The 15,249-nt window shown below is 50.7% G+C and overlaps 2 protein-coding genes across 3 annotated transcripts in view; one reads left to right on the forward strand and one right to left on the reverse strand.

Annotated features, from left to right (window-relative positions):
- On the forward strand, positions 1-13,740 carry EXD2 (exonuclease 3'-5' domain containing 2). Its single transcript, XM_061549991.1, has 11 exons — positions 1-722; positions 1,797-1,943; positions 3,137-3,471; positions 4,521-4,650; positions 6,099-6,197; positions 6,953-7,109; positions 7,840-8,053; positions 9,320-9,426; positions 11,122-11,257; positions 11,685-12,101; positions 12,802-13,740. The coding sequence occupies exons 1-11, from the start codon at positions 345-347 to the stop codon at positions 13,253-13,255; spliced, it is 2,574 nt and encodes an 857-aa protein (XP_061405975.1). The 5' UTR covers positions 1-344; the 3' UTR covers positions 13,256-13,740.
- SF3B2 (splicing factor 3b subunit 2) overlaps positions 13,736-15,249 on the reverse strand; it is a 23,898-nt gene continuing 22,384 nt past the window's right edge. For both annotated transcript variants that reach the window (XM_061549990.1, XM_061549989.1), the window contains exon 23: positions 13,736-15,101. In XM_061549990.1, coding sequence (XP_061405974.1) covers positions 15,030-15,101 — 72 coding nt within the window. In that variant the 3' untranslated portion in view covers positions 13,736-15,029. The remainder of the gene's footprint in view (positions 15,102-15,249) is intronic.

The raw sequence follows: 15,249 nt of genomic DNA on the forward strand, positions 1-15,249 counted from the left end.
CAGCACCACCACCACAAGCAGAAGCATCATCAGCAGCACCAGCAGCAGCAACATCAGCAGCAGCAACATCAGCACAGCAGAAGCAGCAGCAAAATGTGTCCACGTGTCCGGCGAGTAAACGGTTAATTACTAAACAATAATTAATTGTTCGTTTACTATTACTTAATGTGTTATTGTTAACGTTGCTTTGACGCTACAGTAATGGCATCGTGGTAATAGTAACATTTAAAAAAAGGGGGTGGCAACGTGAACATGCATTAGCGAGAAAGAACACGTTCAACCAGTCGGAAAATTCACGAAGCGAGAATAAATTGCAGCCCATCATTGCCGATACGGTGAAGACTATGGCCTGGAGAGGAGCTGGAAACGCGATGCTGTCGACCATTCACTCGCCCGGCCTCATCATGAGCTCATCCCGTATCGTGGCCGGGGCTCTGTTGGCTGCCCTGGGCACGGCGGCCGGGATTTATTGCGCGTGGAGGAGGCTCGGCTCTGCACAGGGAGGCGAGGGGACGGGCCCGGAAGACGACTGTGGTCGTGTTGGTGGTCGTGTTGATGTTGGTGGTGGAGGAGGAGAGGTCACGGAATTGCGGAGCGACTGTGAAGGGGAGGCGAGGTGCGAGCCGGAGTGTGCACGGGGGAAGGAGGGCGACTCGTCGGACATCGAGTACTCCCGAAATGCCTCGAGCGCCGGGCTCGAGACTCCTCTAGATCTTCCGCAGGTCGGTATTCTCGCAGCCAAGCGCACCTGCGATTAGCACGAAAGAACACCAGCATGCACACAGTACGTATATCGTCATCATCGGTCGGGGTTAAATCATTGCCCCGGAGCAAGACGACTTAGCCCCAAGCTGGTCGCCAACCCTCGCTGTTCTGCGATGTGGCGTTCACTCAGCACCTGCTGCACCACGAGCTGATTGCATCGTTCCTTAAGCCTTGGTTGAAGCCCTTTTGGACCCGTTCCATTCTTCTTTGGCTGTCATTCCGTCGCTACTGACCACTGGCCGTCATCAATTCTAGCCATGACGTGCACTGACCAAGCCCACGTGCTCTTGTTAACAATTAGAATTGTGTCCTGAGGTTGTACGCTTTCTAATCCACGTGTTCATCTTTCTAGGTCGGCGGTGCAGCGTGAAATGTGTCGAAGGCGTTGTTACCCAAGACCAGAGCTTAATGTCTCGCTGAACATTTTGCGGATCGCTGGCAGTAGAATGGAGTCGAGACGTGACTTGTACGCTTAGGTTTTTTCGGTAAAGTCACGTAGGTAAAAAATCTAATTTTAAGTTAATAAAAGTAATAATGAAAATAAAATAAATTAATAAATCACGACGTTTCAGGGGCAACACAAGTCTCCGTCATCAGGTGGGACCGTCACAGCTAAAATTACTGCATCAAGTGACGGTCCCACCTGATGACGGAGACTTGTGTTGCCTCCGAAACGTCGTGATTTATTAATTTATTTTATTTCCATTATTACTTTGATTAACTTTGAATTTTATTTTTTACCTACGTGACTTTACCGTAAAAAACCTAAGAGTATGAATCCTTGCAGTCACGAAAGCTTCAAATCTAGAACGTGACTTGTAGCCCATAGCTTGATGTGGTATGCCAGGTGGGATGAAGTGTGTAGGTACTGGTCACCTTTCAGAACTGTCGCCTCTTAAGGCAAAGGATCGAAGAGTAGGCCAAATACAGTAACGCTTTAGTGCTCCCTCTAGTTGGGGGGGGGGGGGCATTCCGCCAGCAGTGTGAGTGAGCGAGACATTGCAGCGCTGCACTTTTACTCCCACCGCCAGGTCGCGACTGGCCCCCTCTGCGCCCTCAAGGACACACCGAGCCAGACGGTGGCTCTGGTGGAGACCATGGGCCAGTGGAACGAAGCGGCCTCGCCTCTGCAGCGTGACCTGGCGACATACCCGGTGCTGGGCATGGACTGCGAATGGGTAAGTGACCGGCCGGGGTCACTCTGGCTGGTGCACAGAATGTCTACAGTGTAATGGAGCCCTGACCAAGCGACCCAGGTGGAGTGGTCGGGGGCTTTGTGGATAGGTGGTAGGGCTGGTGCTGTTGGCTGAGTCCCTAGTTGGTTAGGGGAAGTGTTGGTGCAGTGTGTTCGCAACCTGTGATTTGCGGACCACTGCCAGTTCGCAAGGCCCGTGGGAGGTGGTTCGTAGAAACGTTGCGTGTCTGTCTCGCTGTTTCCACACCATATTTTTTTACTGCGTTTTGGTCCGTGGGTTCAGAAATGTTGGGAACCACTGGGTTGGGGGAAGCGGTAGGGTCAGTAGGAAGGATACTACTCGTGGCTGGTTGGCTCCAAGTGCCCCTCCGAAAGGAAAAAGAGAAACTTGAAAAGGAATTTGACAAATATCCCAATCTCTGGAGCCTTCTCGGAAGAGAGTTGATTGCCTGGTGGCAGGCCTTTTTGTGGGAAAATAATGAGCATTGACATTGCAGTGAAACTTCCTTTCGATCTATGCACTTTATCAGTGAAAATAACTTCTTCGTGGATAATGGCATTAATTTGCTGCCACTTGTGATGCCTCTTATCTGCATTTCGTAAGAGGGTTATATTCAACGCTTCCACGAGACTACTTCTGGGTTCAAATGGATAATACAGACATGAATAGGACAAAATTCGCTCATCTGGGAGACCACACTTGATTGACTTTTGTTATCGCTAAAAAAATATGGATCACAAAAAAAAAGATCTTTACATGCAGGAGCCTCGATGTATCAAAAAGGGGGGAGGGGGTAGAGGGGTGTGGTAAATAGGATCAGTCGGGAATATGATCATGGATGAGAGAATATATACTGTGCGTTGAACTTAGTTCGTACTGTACCTAGCCAACCGTGTTAATCAGAGGTGCGGGGTAAGGACGACAAACGAAACACAAAAAAGCTATTCTAAAGAAATGAGTTGGTCACTCTGAATTTAAAAGTGCATAACTCCAGTGGTTTCCTAATATCGGAAGGAAGAGCATTCCAGACGGCTGCAAAAGCGCATCTGAAGGCACGCAATGCAGTGACCATCTTTGTTTGATGGCCAGCCAAACGCCGCTGCTGTGAGGATGACCGGAGTTGGCGTGATGGTTTATGCTCCTTGACAAAGGAGAATGATTATCGTCGTCCCCAGGTGGTGGAGGATGGCAGGGCGATGCCAGTCGCCCTGCTACAACTCGCCTCGGCCAGTGGCTACTGCGTGCTGGTGCGGCTCTGCCCCCTCAACTCCTCGACCCCTTCCTCCACGACCTCCTCGTCCACCTCTCCAGATTCTTTCTCCTCCACCGCCATCGACGGTGCCGCGGACCTGACCAACGCGCTGCCCTCCGGCCTACGGGACCTGCTGGCCAGCAGGGCCGTTCTCAAGGCTGGTGTGGGCGTGTTTGACGACGCTCGGCGGCTGGAGAGGGACCGCGGCGTCGCCGTGCATGGCTGCGTCGACCTTCGGCACCTGGCGATCCGGCACGGGTGAGCGATTGGTCGCCCACTTGCGACGGTGGCAGCTGTGGTAAATCCGGCGCCGTCGGGGTTACGATCCTCGATGTGAGGTGCTGCTCGAAAGGGAATTGGTCAAACCGATTGATGCGTAAAGAACCCTCCTGAAAATGTATTTTTAGACTGCGATTTCAATCCAGTCGTACTCGTCGTTCAGATGCTTTCCTCGTTACTCTTGTATCGCTGCTACCGCAGTCATGCCTTAATACAACTACCAATGTCGTGGACTCCAGTGGACACTGAATTTTACACTGATACCATCGTGGGAATTGTCTTGTCATTGAGGCCAGGTCTCGTATCGTCATACAGCTGTGGAAATGGCCTCTCTCTTCACCTCGTCGCTTTTCAATATTTGTGGCTAAGGAGTTGGGTGATCTCCCAGATGTGCTCCATTAATCCTATTGTCCACTTATTTTTCTCGTGGATAAGGAGAGTCCTCCATACGTGCTGACAAATGTATAATGTTTGAATAGATTGTTTTTTATCCTGTTTGGATTCATTTGTGGTAAAGACTACATGGATATCGGGAGTTATTTTCGCAAATGGGCCCCGATGAGACCTCCTCTGAGGGCGTTCCCCCCCATATCGGTGTGGATACGAGGTAGTTTCATAGCAAAATACATGTGCACGTCGAACTCTTTTTGCCAATCCACTGCTGGATAATGGCCTTGCCACATTATGCAGTGGGTCGGGATTATTTCATCCATGTCGATCAGTGTGGGCTGGTGATGGCAGACGCATGATGCAATGGATTTTGTTGCTTCACCCTCTGCTGAAAACGTAGCCCCCACAGCAGCCAAGCACTATCCAGGCTCAAACCAGCTTTGCTTGCAAGATCTGCCTGCCTAGATTGTGATTTTGTCATGCATATCACAACCAGAAATAAATAAAAGCAACATTCTGCTTATAAATATAATGGAAACATATAAATGGGAGGCAGTTCTTTTGGACGATGACCTTTGGACTTGACCGTGCTGGTTGTAATGACAACGTTGGTGACGATGCCCACGTTGCACGCGCAGGCGGTGCAAGGGCCGCTGGAACGGCCTGGGCCTCAAGGCGCTAGCGCTCGCAGAGCTCGGCTTGGAGATGGAGAAATCGGCAGAGCAGCAGCAGAGCGACTGGGAGGCACCGGAGCTCTCGGAGGCGCAGGTGAGACGCCGTTGGGCGGCTGATGTGTCGCTCCACTCACGCGCGCAAGTGAGACGTCGCTAGGTGGGTGACCTGTTGCTCTTTTCGTTCGGTCAGGTGAGACGTGGCGAGGCGAGTAACGGCAGAATGACATTGGATTACGAATTGCACATGCACGTGTAGTGACTAGCTCAAAGACCGTAAGACTTGGAGGCACTTCTTTATTTAATAAGCACCATCGGGATAACGCACTATTTATTAAGGCCGTCTATTGTCAGCGGCACTACTTAGAACAGTTGGTAGGCTGTCTGACTAGCGGCGCCCCGGGATGGTGACGACTGAGACGACAACGAGAAGAATGGCGGCGATGGACTTCAGCAGCATGACAGGGATTCCACTTCCAGCAACACCCCCGAGGTCCCCCACAGGGGCCCCTCTTATACTGTCATCGTGGCCTTACTCCGCCCCGGCCACGCTACCTTTTGTGACCCGCTCGTGTATATCATGGCCTGCTGACGTCAGGACTGCCGTACGCCGCAGATCCCCTTTTTCGCCAGCAGCCAGCGCTATGCTACTACACACGTGTAGTGACATTGCTGGATGTCACTATGTTGTGGGTGTAGTACCGGCCCTAGAGGGGCGCGGTGTGCGCTGGGTAATAACGCTGGATGGCACCAGGCTGTAAGTGCAGTGCCGGCCATACAGGACCGGGTGTGTGGGTCCCGACCGAGGGGTAAGGTTGTGTGATGCCATGGCACTCTGGTTGACCCGGGAGGACCCGTGACTGGTTACGTTGACAGAGGGGCCCCAAGAGGGGGCGAGGGGGGTCACGTGATTGGGACCCAGATCCTTCCAGATGGTTCTGGAACGTGGATGTGGCCAAGGGTGGGGAGCCGGCCACACCACAGAGAATATAAGCCGGGTCCCGAGAGAGACCAGGGTTCTTCATCCTGGGAAATAAACCCTTCGTCTACGAACTCCGTTCAAAAAGTCTTTCATCACGTGGACCCGGGCAGATGTTGTAGTCCCGGGTCCGTAGTAACAGTTACGTGGTAACTAGTGTAGTTAGCTTGTTATTCTGTTAAGGGGAAGTTACCCCATGTGTTAGAACTGAATAAAATGTGTTGCCTCCAAAGTCTACGTCTGCGAATCGGTTGAACCCATTACAAACGTATAGAATAGGATCATACATTTGAACTTTGAACACGGCTTGTAATGTTAGATGATAGATGATGGGTTTGAATTTGGATTACAAAGATTACAGGATTGAATGTACCAGCGGCAAAACTTGCATACAAGTGGAATTTTTACGCTTGCGTTACCATCCGCAACAGCTGAGCTTGGCTGCTTCCGGGAGTGTGGGCGGCCGCAAAATAGAAATGTGCTTTTGGCCTGTACCGCTCTGCAGCTGATTTGACATTCTCCGCCGTGCGGTGGTTGCCGCTGCCGCTCTCGCCCGTTCCGCACAGGTGAAGTACGCGGCCCACGATGCCCAGGTGTCCGTGCGCCTGTTCCTCAGTCTGCTGGGCCGCAGCCTGCAGGCGCCGGCGAGTGACACGCTCGGCCGGGTAAACTGCTGGAGCAGCGTGCGAACGCAACGCGCAAAGACACGCGCACACGCAGAGACGCACAAATGAGATCTGTCTTCATCTAAATTGGTATTCTGTACTCTACATCACGTGGGACACCGACATAAGGATTTAGGACAAGGATCTGTATCTATAGGCCGCTTCCTAAAATGCCTTGGAAACTCAAGGTGGATTGCATCACCTCTCCTCTCCATCATGCTATTGCCCAGGTATAGGGAGGAGAGGTTTAGCCTAGGGGACCCCTGATAGCTGCCTCTGTGCAGCACAAGGTAAACGCAGCACTCGGCTGCAAATGTGCATTGGTCCAACTGTAATGTTGCTTTTGGTTTTTACAATGAACATTTTTTTCTTCAAAATATATATATATACATACACGTTTTTAGTTGATAGGTTTATTTTATTTAACCAGGTGTGAACTCCGAGATGTGCAAAAGTTACCTGGGGCATTTGGTGTGATGGTTGTGTAATCCCAATGAACTAATTTTCTAATTTGCCAAATTTGTGTCCTGACGCTGGCACACATTAGCCTACATTTGCAAGTGACATTAGTGGACGTTGAACTTGCAATGTGAAGCAGACGGCGAGTTGTATTCTCGCGATTTATTACGCACGGTGGTAATAATCGGGGCGACTGCCAGGCCCCGCCATGGCCCCGGGTGTCTTAAGAGATCTGGGTCTCGGGTGTGCACCACCACGTTGAAGATGCTGACTGCCCCCCCCCCCCCCCCCCCCAGAGCGACGAGGAGGAAGACTGTAGCGGCGCGAGCACCAGTGTGACGTCGGTCGACTCGGGCTGTGGCTCGGAGCTGGCGTCGCCCGCTGGCGTCACGGGGGAGTGCTGGGCGCGACTGCTGTCTCGCTGCGCGGGACTTGTCGACGTCCCCTTCAAAAGTAGGTTCCCCGCCCTCTCCCTCTTGCACACTTTCTTAACCGTGTTTGGGGATTGTCATTTTCAACCCCCCACCCCCACCGAATTGTATCCCGCTTGTGCCGTCGCCGTCGCGTCATGAGGTGAAGAATTAATTCGGAACTCTCGCAGACCAATGCGACCCTTCGTGTTTAGAGACCGGCCGGGAATCGACGTGCGTGGCCGTGTGACGTCTGTGTTGATGAGAAGCACGAATGGGTCGCGTGTAACCGGGAAGCACGGTGGAGGTCGTCGTCTCGATGGTAACGTTACTTTATTGACATTGCACGCATCGCCCTTTAAATCCGTTAATTGATGTAAATAACACAGGAAAGGTGTGCTGCTTGCAAATGGCAGGAAAGCCCGAGGGCTGAAATGTGTGGCTGTGTTCTTGTTCAGACCATCATCTCAAAGAATTGAAAAATGTGGCAGTCTGGACAAGGCTTGAAAGCATTGCATCTGAAGTGGTCGTCATAAGACATGCATGCAAGGCAGATGGATGGGAGTTATGCCTTCCTACTGTTTCTAAGCAGCAATGGCAACGTACTTTTGCGTGTTTGTTAAATCTTTGTTTCCAGCCTGCACGCAGCTTTCTATTGTGGTGGGGAGGTTCCCCATCATATACGGGCAGTGTGGTCTTTAATTATCCGATCTCCGTGGGACATTGCCACCACGCCCCCGGCCTGATGTCCGCCGATTGCGCTGTCCCCACAGAGCTGAACGTGGAGACCGTGGGGAGGCTGCACGTGCGGTCGTCATCCAACGACTCGACGGAGAGCGGCGATGCCGAATCTGTGCCCGCGGAAAATGGGCTGAGTGGCGGTGGTGCCGGCAGCTGCAGCAGCAGCAGCGAGAACATCCACGGTGACAACAGCCTCGCCGTGATCGGGATTCCCAAGGTCAAGAAGGAAGGCTTCTTCTCGCCGAGGTGAGTGGCGAGACGACGGATGCTTGTCAGAAATGAAGAGCTTCTCCTGAAGGGTGGCTGCGAAGATGATTGTGTGCAAGTGACGATGGGAGGGGAAGAGTGAAACTGGTCACGTTGGTGGGGCAATGTGAGCAGACAAATGGTGCCGTCAACTGACACCTGAAGATTTTCAAAGGTGGAAAGCATCTGTGATGGGTAAACAACCCTTGGTTATGAGGATGACACCGCTATATATATCTGAGGGTGCTGGGTTCAAGTTTGGCTTTCAATCGCACCTGATTTAAACGATATTCTATAGTTTAGAGACTTAATGGTCTCGGCACCTGAAAATCCGTGAGGTTATAATTGGTCTGCCACGTAATTGGATTTACGCCATCTTTTGAGAACATTATGTTTCAGTGTCACATACGACGAACACTCTCTTTGTGGCATATAAAAAGTGTGAATAGAGGCTTCAAAAGGAGTTCCATGATATCCTTTTCAGGGGCCGTTCTCTTACAGAGGATGGTGCACTCTTAGCTGCCAGAGTTCCCAGAATATATCGCGGTTAGTTTATAGACGCATGGGATGATTAACATTTGCCGCTGGCAGTAGTAGTACTCTATACATTGGTGAAGGAGTTGATGTTTGCTGCTGGATTGCGGTATTTCTGTCAGGAGTGGGGAATCTATGGCCTGCAGGCCCGGATACAGCACACTTCTTTTAACACAGTCCACGGCCACATGCAGCCTACCACTTGGAAACGATACGCAAGCGATATTTGGATATATTCGATCCCCCTGTTGAATTTACTACTATGTGGTCTATGGTCTGGTCGCTGTTTCCACACTCGCACCGCCGAGCCTTCTTTGAATTTCTTCTTCTGAAGGCGGTGGCGGACGGACCTGCTGTGAGACGTGTTGAATCGATGTGGACGGCTGTTGTTTTTGGGAAGAGATTCAATCCAGGGGGTTTGTGAGTGGAATTGCCGATCGGATGATTGTTCATGATGACGGTTTTCGCCCAAGTTGAGCGCTATTTTCTCCAAGGCGGTAAAGGCAGAATTCATCGGGGCTCTTTGCTCGAAAACGACTTTGGCGATGTCAGGCAACAGCAGTGTTTTCCCGTTTTAAGCTTCAATCCTCATGTCCAACATCCCCCAAAACCTTCGTTCTAGATGTGTATCCACAAGCAAGGGCTATTCGTTGTTTTTTTGGTACCCAGTGTTCGTTTTGTGAGCTTTTTGTTTTCTGTCGTGCCGCGGTTGTGGCCCTGCGTCTCTCGCAGGAAGTCTCCGCTCTACGACAACTGCCTGCTCAAGGCGCCGGACGGGCAGCCGCTGTCGACGTGCGACCGTAAGAAGGCGCAGTGGTACCTCAACCGCGGCATCGCAGGTACTGGCCCTCGAGCTGTCGGCCCAGCGGTGGTCACTCCTGTGTGCCGTCCAAAGAGACAAACGCTAACTGTGATTTATTTCGATTTAAAGCTTTCGTGACTGCAGGGATTCATCTTCTTGGTTCTTTCGGTAAAGTCACGTAGAATGGAAATAATAAAATAATAAAAATAAAACATTAAATATTTCTCACAGACCTGATCTCCACCTGAGGACTGCTGCTTGCGTTGTGGCTGAAACGTCGTGAGAATAATTTTATTGGTTTATTTTTATTATTTTATTATTTCCATTCTACGTGACTTTACCGAAAGAACCAAGAAGATGTGATTTATTTTTTCTTAATAATTTGATCTGTAGACCAAAATTACCAGTTATAGCAAGGTGTGATGTAGAATACGCTTTGATGAAAACAAAATGAAACAGCTGCAGAATGTCAATAAAAATGTAATATAGGGAACAGTAGTGTAGTGGTTGGCATGCTGTGTGACGAACCCGGCGACCCGAATTGGATTTCCGGTCACGGCCAACACCAGGTGACGATTATCTGAACCGGTCCTGGGCCCTCCCCTGGTCGACTCAGCCTCAAATGAGTACGTGGTGCGGTGTGAAAAACATCACCACTAGGGAGACAAAGGCGTGGCGCTGGCCACCTACCCCCTCGTGCTGTGTCGACCTTCATAGTTCGCTTAACAGCATTTGCCCCAACAGTCTGTGCAGGCTATATGGGGGATCTTTATCTTTGTATACATCGGACTATATACACGAAGATTTCTGCCCATGGTGGACACTGCCGATGGTGGACATTCCCCATGGTGCATACGTCCCAAGGTGGACACACTGGTAGCATTATTGACACCCCCAGGTGGTACCGACCAACCGCTTTGCTCGTGGACTACAGAGGCGGCGCCGTGATCCACCTGGGAACGCTGGCACGAGTGTGTGCCTGCATGAGAGTCTGTGCAAGCACATCTGTTTGTACATTTACGTGGGTTCAAGTTTTTATTTGTTTTAACCAGCTGAGAACTCAAGATATCGGGGGCACGTCTCCTTTGCGAGAGTGACCTGGGTCCCCAAAATTACAGGCAAAAATAGAAGCAAAATAAATTACAGCAACAAAGCAAGGAGAGAATTGGAACACAAACAACTGTCGCATGACAAATGGAAAACGCTGTACAGACACAAATCACTGCCAAGCAATCAACTCCGTGCATCACAAGTGGGCTCTGGCAGATTATCCTGAGTGATTGGGGTACAATTACAAATTTTAAGTTGGGTGCCTGTGTGCACATGTAGGTATATGTGTGTGTGCCACTGTGTATGTACGGGTGTGTGTGTGTGCGCAAGTACTCCAGCGTGCAAGTGGGGATTTATGTGCGTGTGTGTACCTACACGACGTTGCGTTTTGGGGGAACAGCAACGTAGTGGTTGGTGCACTGCGCTACAGATCCCGCTACCCGAGTTCGATTCCCGCCCATGGCAAATATTTTCTCTCCTGGGCCTCCCCTAGGTCGACGCAGCCTTTATATTAGTACCTGGTAGTGTGAAAACCATGAGTATTGGGGCGACAAGGGTGGCTTGTGGTGGTCGCTTTTACCCCCTTGTGTGCCGTAGCCGCCCTTTGCTAACAGTGCTTGCCCGAACAGTCTGTTGAAGGCTACACGGGGGGGGGGTCTTTGTATGTTGTTCGTGTGCTCAGAGCTGGAGAGCCAAGAACCCATGGTGGTGCGGCTGGTGTTCGAGCCGGCCGGGCGCCCGGACTCGCAGCACGACTACTACCTTGGCGTCAAGCGCAACGTGTGCGTGGTGTGCGGCCGTGCCGAGTCTTACGTCAGGTGCGGTGCTGTGCGGTGTTGCGGTGCCGAGTGCTTCTGTTGCGAGGCGGCGTCCCCTCGCTTCGCTGGGTCCACAGGCCGCAGGCCTCGGGAGGCGGCACGATGCAATCGATAAAAAGTTACGGTCGCGACCGCATCATTGCTTTAATTTGGTAGAGGGCTTTAATTTCTGCTCTGTCTGTCCTCGAGCACGTAACATCTAGTGTTTTCTCTTTTTATATCGTTCTAATATTTTGAGTAGAATGCGTCCAAGGAGGATAACCACCGCGGAGATGGAACGATCTCTGTTCATGTGAATGAGTGAAATGGTTGGTAGGCAGCATTTAATTGAGGCTTATAGGGGGGGGGGTAGGGCTTCAACTGGCTGACGATAACTACTTGTCCCATCACTGCCGGCGCTTGCGCTTGTGCCCGTATGCGCCGTCAGGAAGAGCATCGTTCCTCACGAGTACCGCCGCCACTTCCCGCAGCAAATGAAGGACCACCAGTCGCACGACGTGCTGCTGCTCTGCACGCCGTGCCATGCCGCGTCGGCCGCACATGACCTGCGCCTCAAGCGCCAGCTCGCCGACGAGTGTTGCGCCAGCGAGAGTGGCGCTGCTGCTGTCGGCCTCTTCGGGGGCAGCAGAGAAGCGGTGGAAATGGAAGGGCCCCGCGTCACCGACGACCCCGTGCGGCGCAACGTGAGATCGGCGGCGCGCGCGCTCCTCCGTTCGGGTTCGGCGCTGCCCCCGCACCGGCGTCGCGAGCTGCTTGGCTGTGTCCGCAGCTTCTACGCCGAGCGCTGGAGCCCCCTCGGCAGCTGCCACCAGCTGCTGCAGGAGGCCGCCAAATTGGAGACCAGGTACACGCGCTCGGGTGGAAAGGGGAGTTAGTTTGAGGTCGGGTCATCACGGCCATGATTAATCCGCTGCTGGATGAAGGCCACTCCAAGCAGATTTAATCTTTTGCCATGCTGTTATTCTCGCTCACCGGCCATTTAGATCTTTATAAGCCCACTTCTTAACTGTCAATATTTAACTTGCGTATCTTATCTTAATGCATGTTCCTGTCTCAATTGAATTCCATGCTTGCATCTCTCAGTGCTTATACAGCCATAGATGCGGCTAGGGGAGACTTGGGTGTGACGTAAAACTGCATATTATGGTGGTGCTCACAAGAAGCTATCGCCACTATCTTTCCCTTTTTTGGCTGAAGTAAAGTGAAGTTAATTCCTGCACAATTGGGCATTGACGCAGTTATTCCTCATTATCGCTTTGAGCCAATGATGGAAATTCCACGTTACTATGATGGGGAAAAGTATACCCACTTGACCTCCCTCCCTAGTGGTACTATTTTTTTGACTGTAGACGGATGATGGGCTAAGTCAATCCTCAATTGGGATTAAAACTGAACCTGACTGGTTTCTAACTAAATACCCATACACTGAGATGGAGAGGAAGGGGGTGGAAGTGGGATTGTGGAACTATCTTGTGATATTTCTAACTGGTTGGCGACATCTCTCATAATGCTGTCTCTGGCCACCTCCTGCGCCGCACCCTCAGGGTGGTGAACGGGCAGCACGTGCCGCACGGGCTGCGTGTGGTGCAGGCGTACATGCACCAGGGGCTACCCGCCCTCGCCTCCCTGGAGCGCCGCTGGCGCCAGCACTTCCTGGACACAATGCTCCCGTGCCATCTGCCACCCAACTGGTCCGTCACGCACAACCACGACAAGCTGATGCTGCTGCACTTGGACCCCACCGACAGCACAACGCCGACTAAGAGCATACCAGGAGCTAGCAATGTTGGCACACCGTCCGGCAGTGACAAACCGGTCGCCTTCAGCACGCCAGTCAACGGCAGCACAACGGGGGCCGGTGATAGTACGCCCACAGCACTCGGCGGCGCATCAGCCGTCGTTGCTGACGGTGTTTGCGCCGTAAATGGTCCAACATGCCGCCACGCGCCTGGCACGAACTACCTGCCAGTGGAGAACTTGCGGCCTGGGCAAATGTGACTGAGGCCAACTGTTGCCCACTTGCTGACCAACGTCTACCTCGTGTTAAAAAGCCAGCTCTGGGGCTCTGCCTCCTATTGGGAAAGAGAATGTCTTTTGAAGATGGGTGACATTTCTTAGCCTTGAGAGACTGCATTCCAGTAGCGGCGCTGCCTACAGGCATGGGTCGGCCTAATTTACAGTGAACCCCAACGGGTGCATAGAAAACTGCTGCGCCATGCGAATGCATTTGCGCTGCGCCAAGTGGAATTACGCGTAGTAAAGCATTAAGTCGTGTGTTTACAGTGTTTGAGCTCAATGGGAAATCGATTATATAAACTTGAAATTATTTGAATTCTGTAACAGTCAGTGGAATTTTTACAGCCTATTCAACTGTAAATAGTAATACTGCTTCTGTAAGAAATACCCGAACTGTGACACGTCTTCATACAAGTCAAGTGTAAAAGCATGTAAAAATAAATCCTTAAAAGGCAAAATATGAATGTTTTCTGATGTGAATTTTATTGTGTACAACACTTGGGAAATGAACTAAAAAAAACAATCGCGCACGCACAAACACCCACGACTTGCTCTAAATGGAGGCTGCTTGACCATCCCAATGGATTACAGCGCTCCAAGACTGGCAGGAATTTTGCACCCTATGGGGGAAACGTGGGCGGATAATGAAAATTTATAACTCGTCTCTTTACATTAAAAATATTTTGATAGCGGACACGGCCAGGAAAACTGTTCCCTGCCCTTGGAATCCAGTTTTGTTCGTCATGTGCGGTTTTATGAAGTTATTTGGCCATGAATTTTCAAAAGCCATTGACGTTCGTACGTACAAAGTGATGTTGACTGATGCAAGTAAACTCGCAGACAAGCCACATCATAGCACTCACATCCAACCCCATCACCTTTAATTTGTCCCAAATGTCAATGATTCTGATGAGTAGACTAAATTAATCTTATGGCGTACCCCAGCTCTCTCAATGTCCGTGATGCAGTAATTTTTAGTCTCGTGATGGTCGGCGATGAGGCAATCGACTCATCTCGACGCGCTGTACACGATGCACTATGGTACGTACGAGCGTTCAGGGTTTCGGAGCAATCGTCCTGGCTGCGTTTATACATGGCAGAGTAGCACTGATTTTGGATTGATTGGTACCCCAGACACAGGAGTTAAATACACCCCTGGAAAAAATAGTGTACCAGAAAAAAACTATTTTGTCTCGGCCATTTTGTATTATTTGGTACCCTGGGGTACGGCCATAAGAATCAAATGTATAAACTAAGCACTTCCCAAAATCCAGTTAAGTCACCTTTCCATGTTTACCATTATGCCCCATTAAAAATCAATATAGGTTGCACACTACATGCAATTGATTGGTTCACATCCAACCTGATGGTGTTTATAATTGACACCCATTTCATGCTCTACATCAGGTGTTGGATGTTTACCACCAAAACCTTTATTTGCATTGGGAAGAAATTTAATAAAAGTGGAAAGGTGACTGGTGGGTCACAAGGACTGGGTTTACCTGGCAAACAAACACAATGTATTTGTACACGAACAACTATTGGCAGCCATGGAAAGCCAAGTGGTAGAACCATGTATGACAAACACTGGTAACATTAGGGCTGTAAAACAAATATTCAGAATGGTTTTTATTTTTAGACAAATGCACTGAGGAAACAGCCTTGCTGTGGTCCGCATGGGCCAGACTGACACAGAAATAAAATGTGTGTAAAGACGACAACAGCAAATACTGGGATCCACTGAAGCCAGCTGCCATCAGAACTTGAACTCCTTGTACTTCTTGGCGCTCTTGTTAGCATCCTGGGCTTGGGCCTTGCGTTTCTTTTGCTGTGGACAGAGGAAACAAGAACAGGTAAGAGGGTCACTGATGAGAAAAATTATACCACAGTCAATTCATGGAAAATCCAACGTGCCAAATTTACCAGGAACAGATTGGCTGCGGCAGAGTGCTAAGCACAATCACAGCACATTATGC

The sequence above is a fragment of the Lethenteron reissneri genome, chromosome 11 (assembly GCF_015708825.2).
Source record: "Lethenteron reissneri isolate LAM-NWPU_2019-01 chromosome 11, ASM1570882v1, whole genome shotgun sequence".
Lineage (NCBI taxonomy): Eukaryota > Metazoa > Chordata > Hyperoartia > Petromyzontiformes > Petromyzontidae > Lethenteron > Lethenteron reissneri.

Bases quoted from the DNA above. Each gene is read 5' to 3' on its own strand.
- EXD2 (XM_061549991.1), top strand. From the start codon at position 345: ATGGCCTGGAGAGGAGCTGGAAACGCGATGCTGTCGACCATTCACTCG. The intron at 7,110-7,839 runs GTAGGTTCCCCG...CTGTCCCCACAG, and splicing joins TGTCGACGTCCCCTTCAAAA to AGCTGAACGTGGAGACCGTG. The intron at 8,054-9,319 runs GTGAGTGGCGAG...CGTCTCTCGCAG, and splicing joins GAAGGCTTCTTCTCGCCGAG to GAAGTCTCCGCTCTACGACA.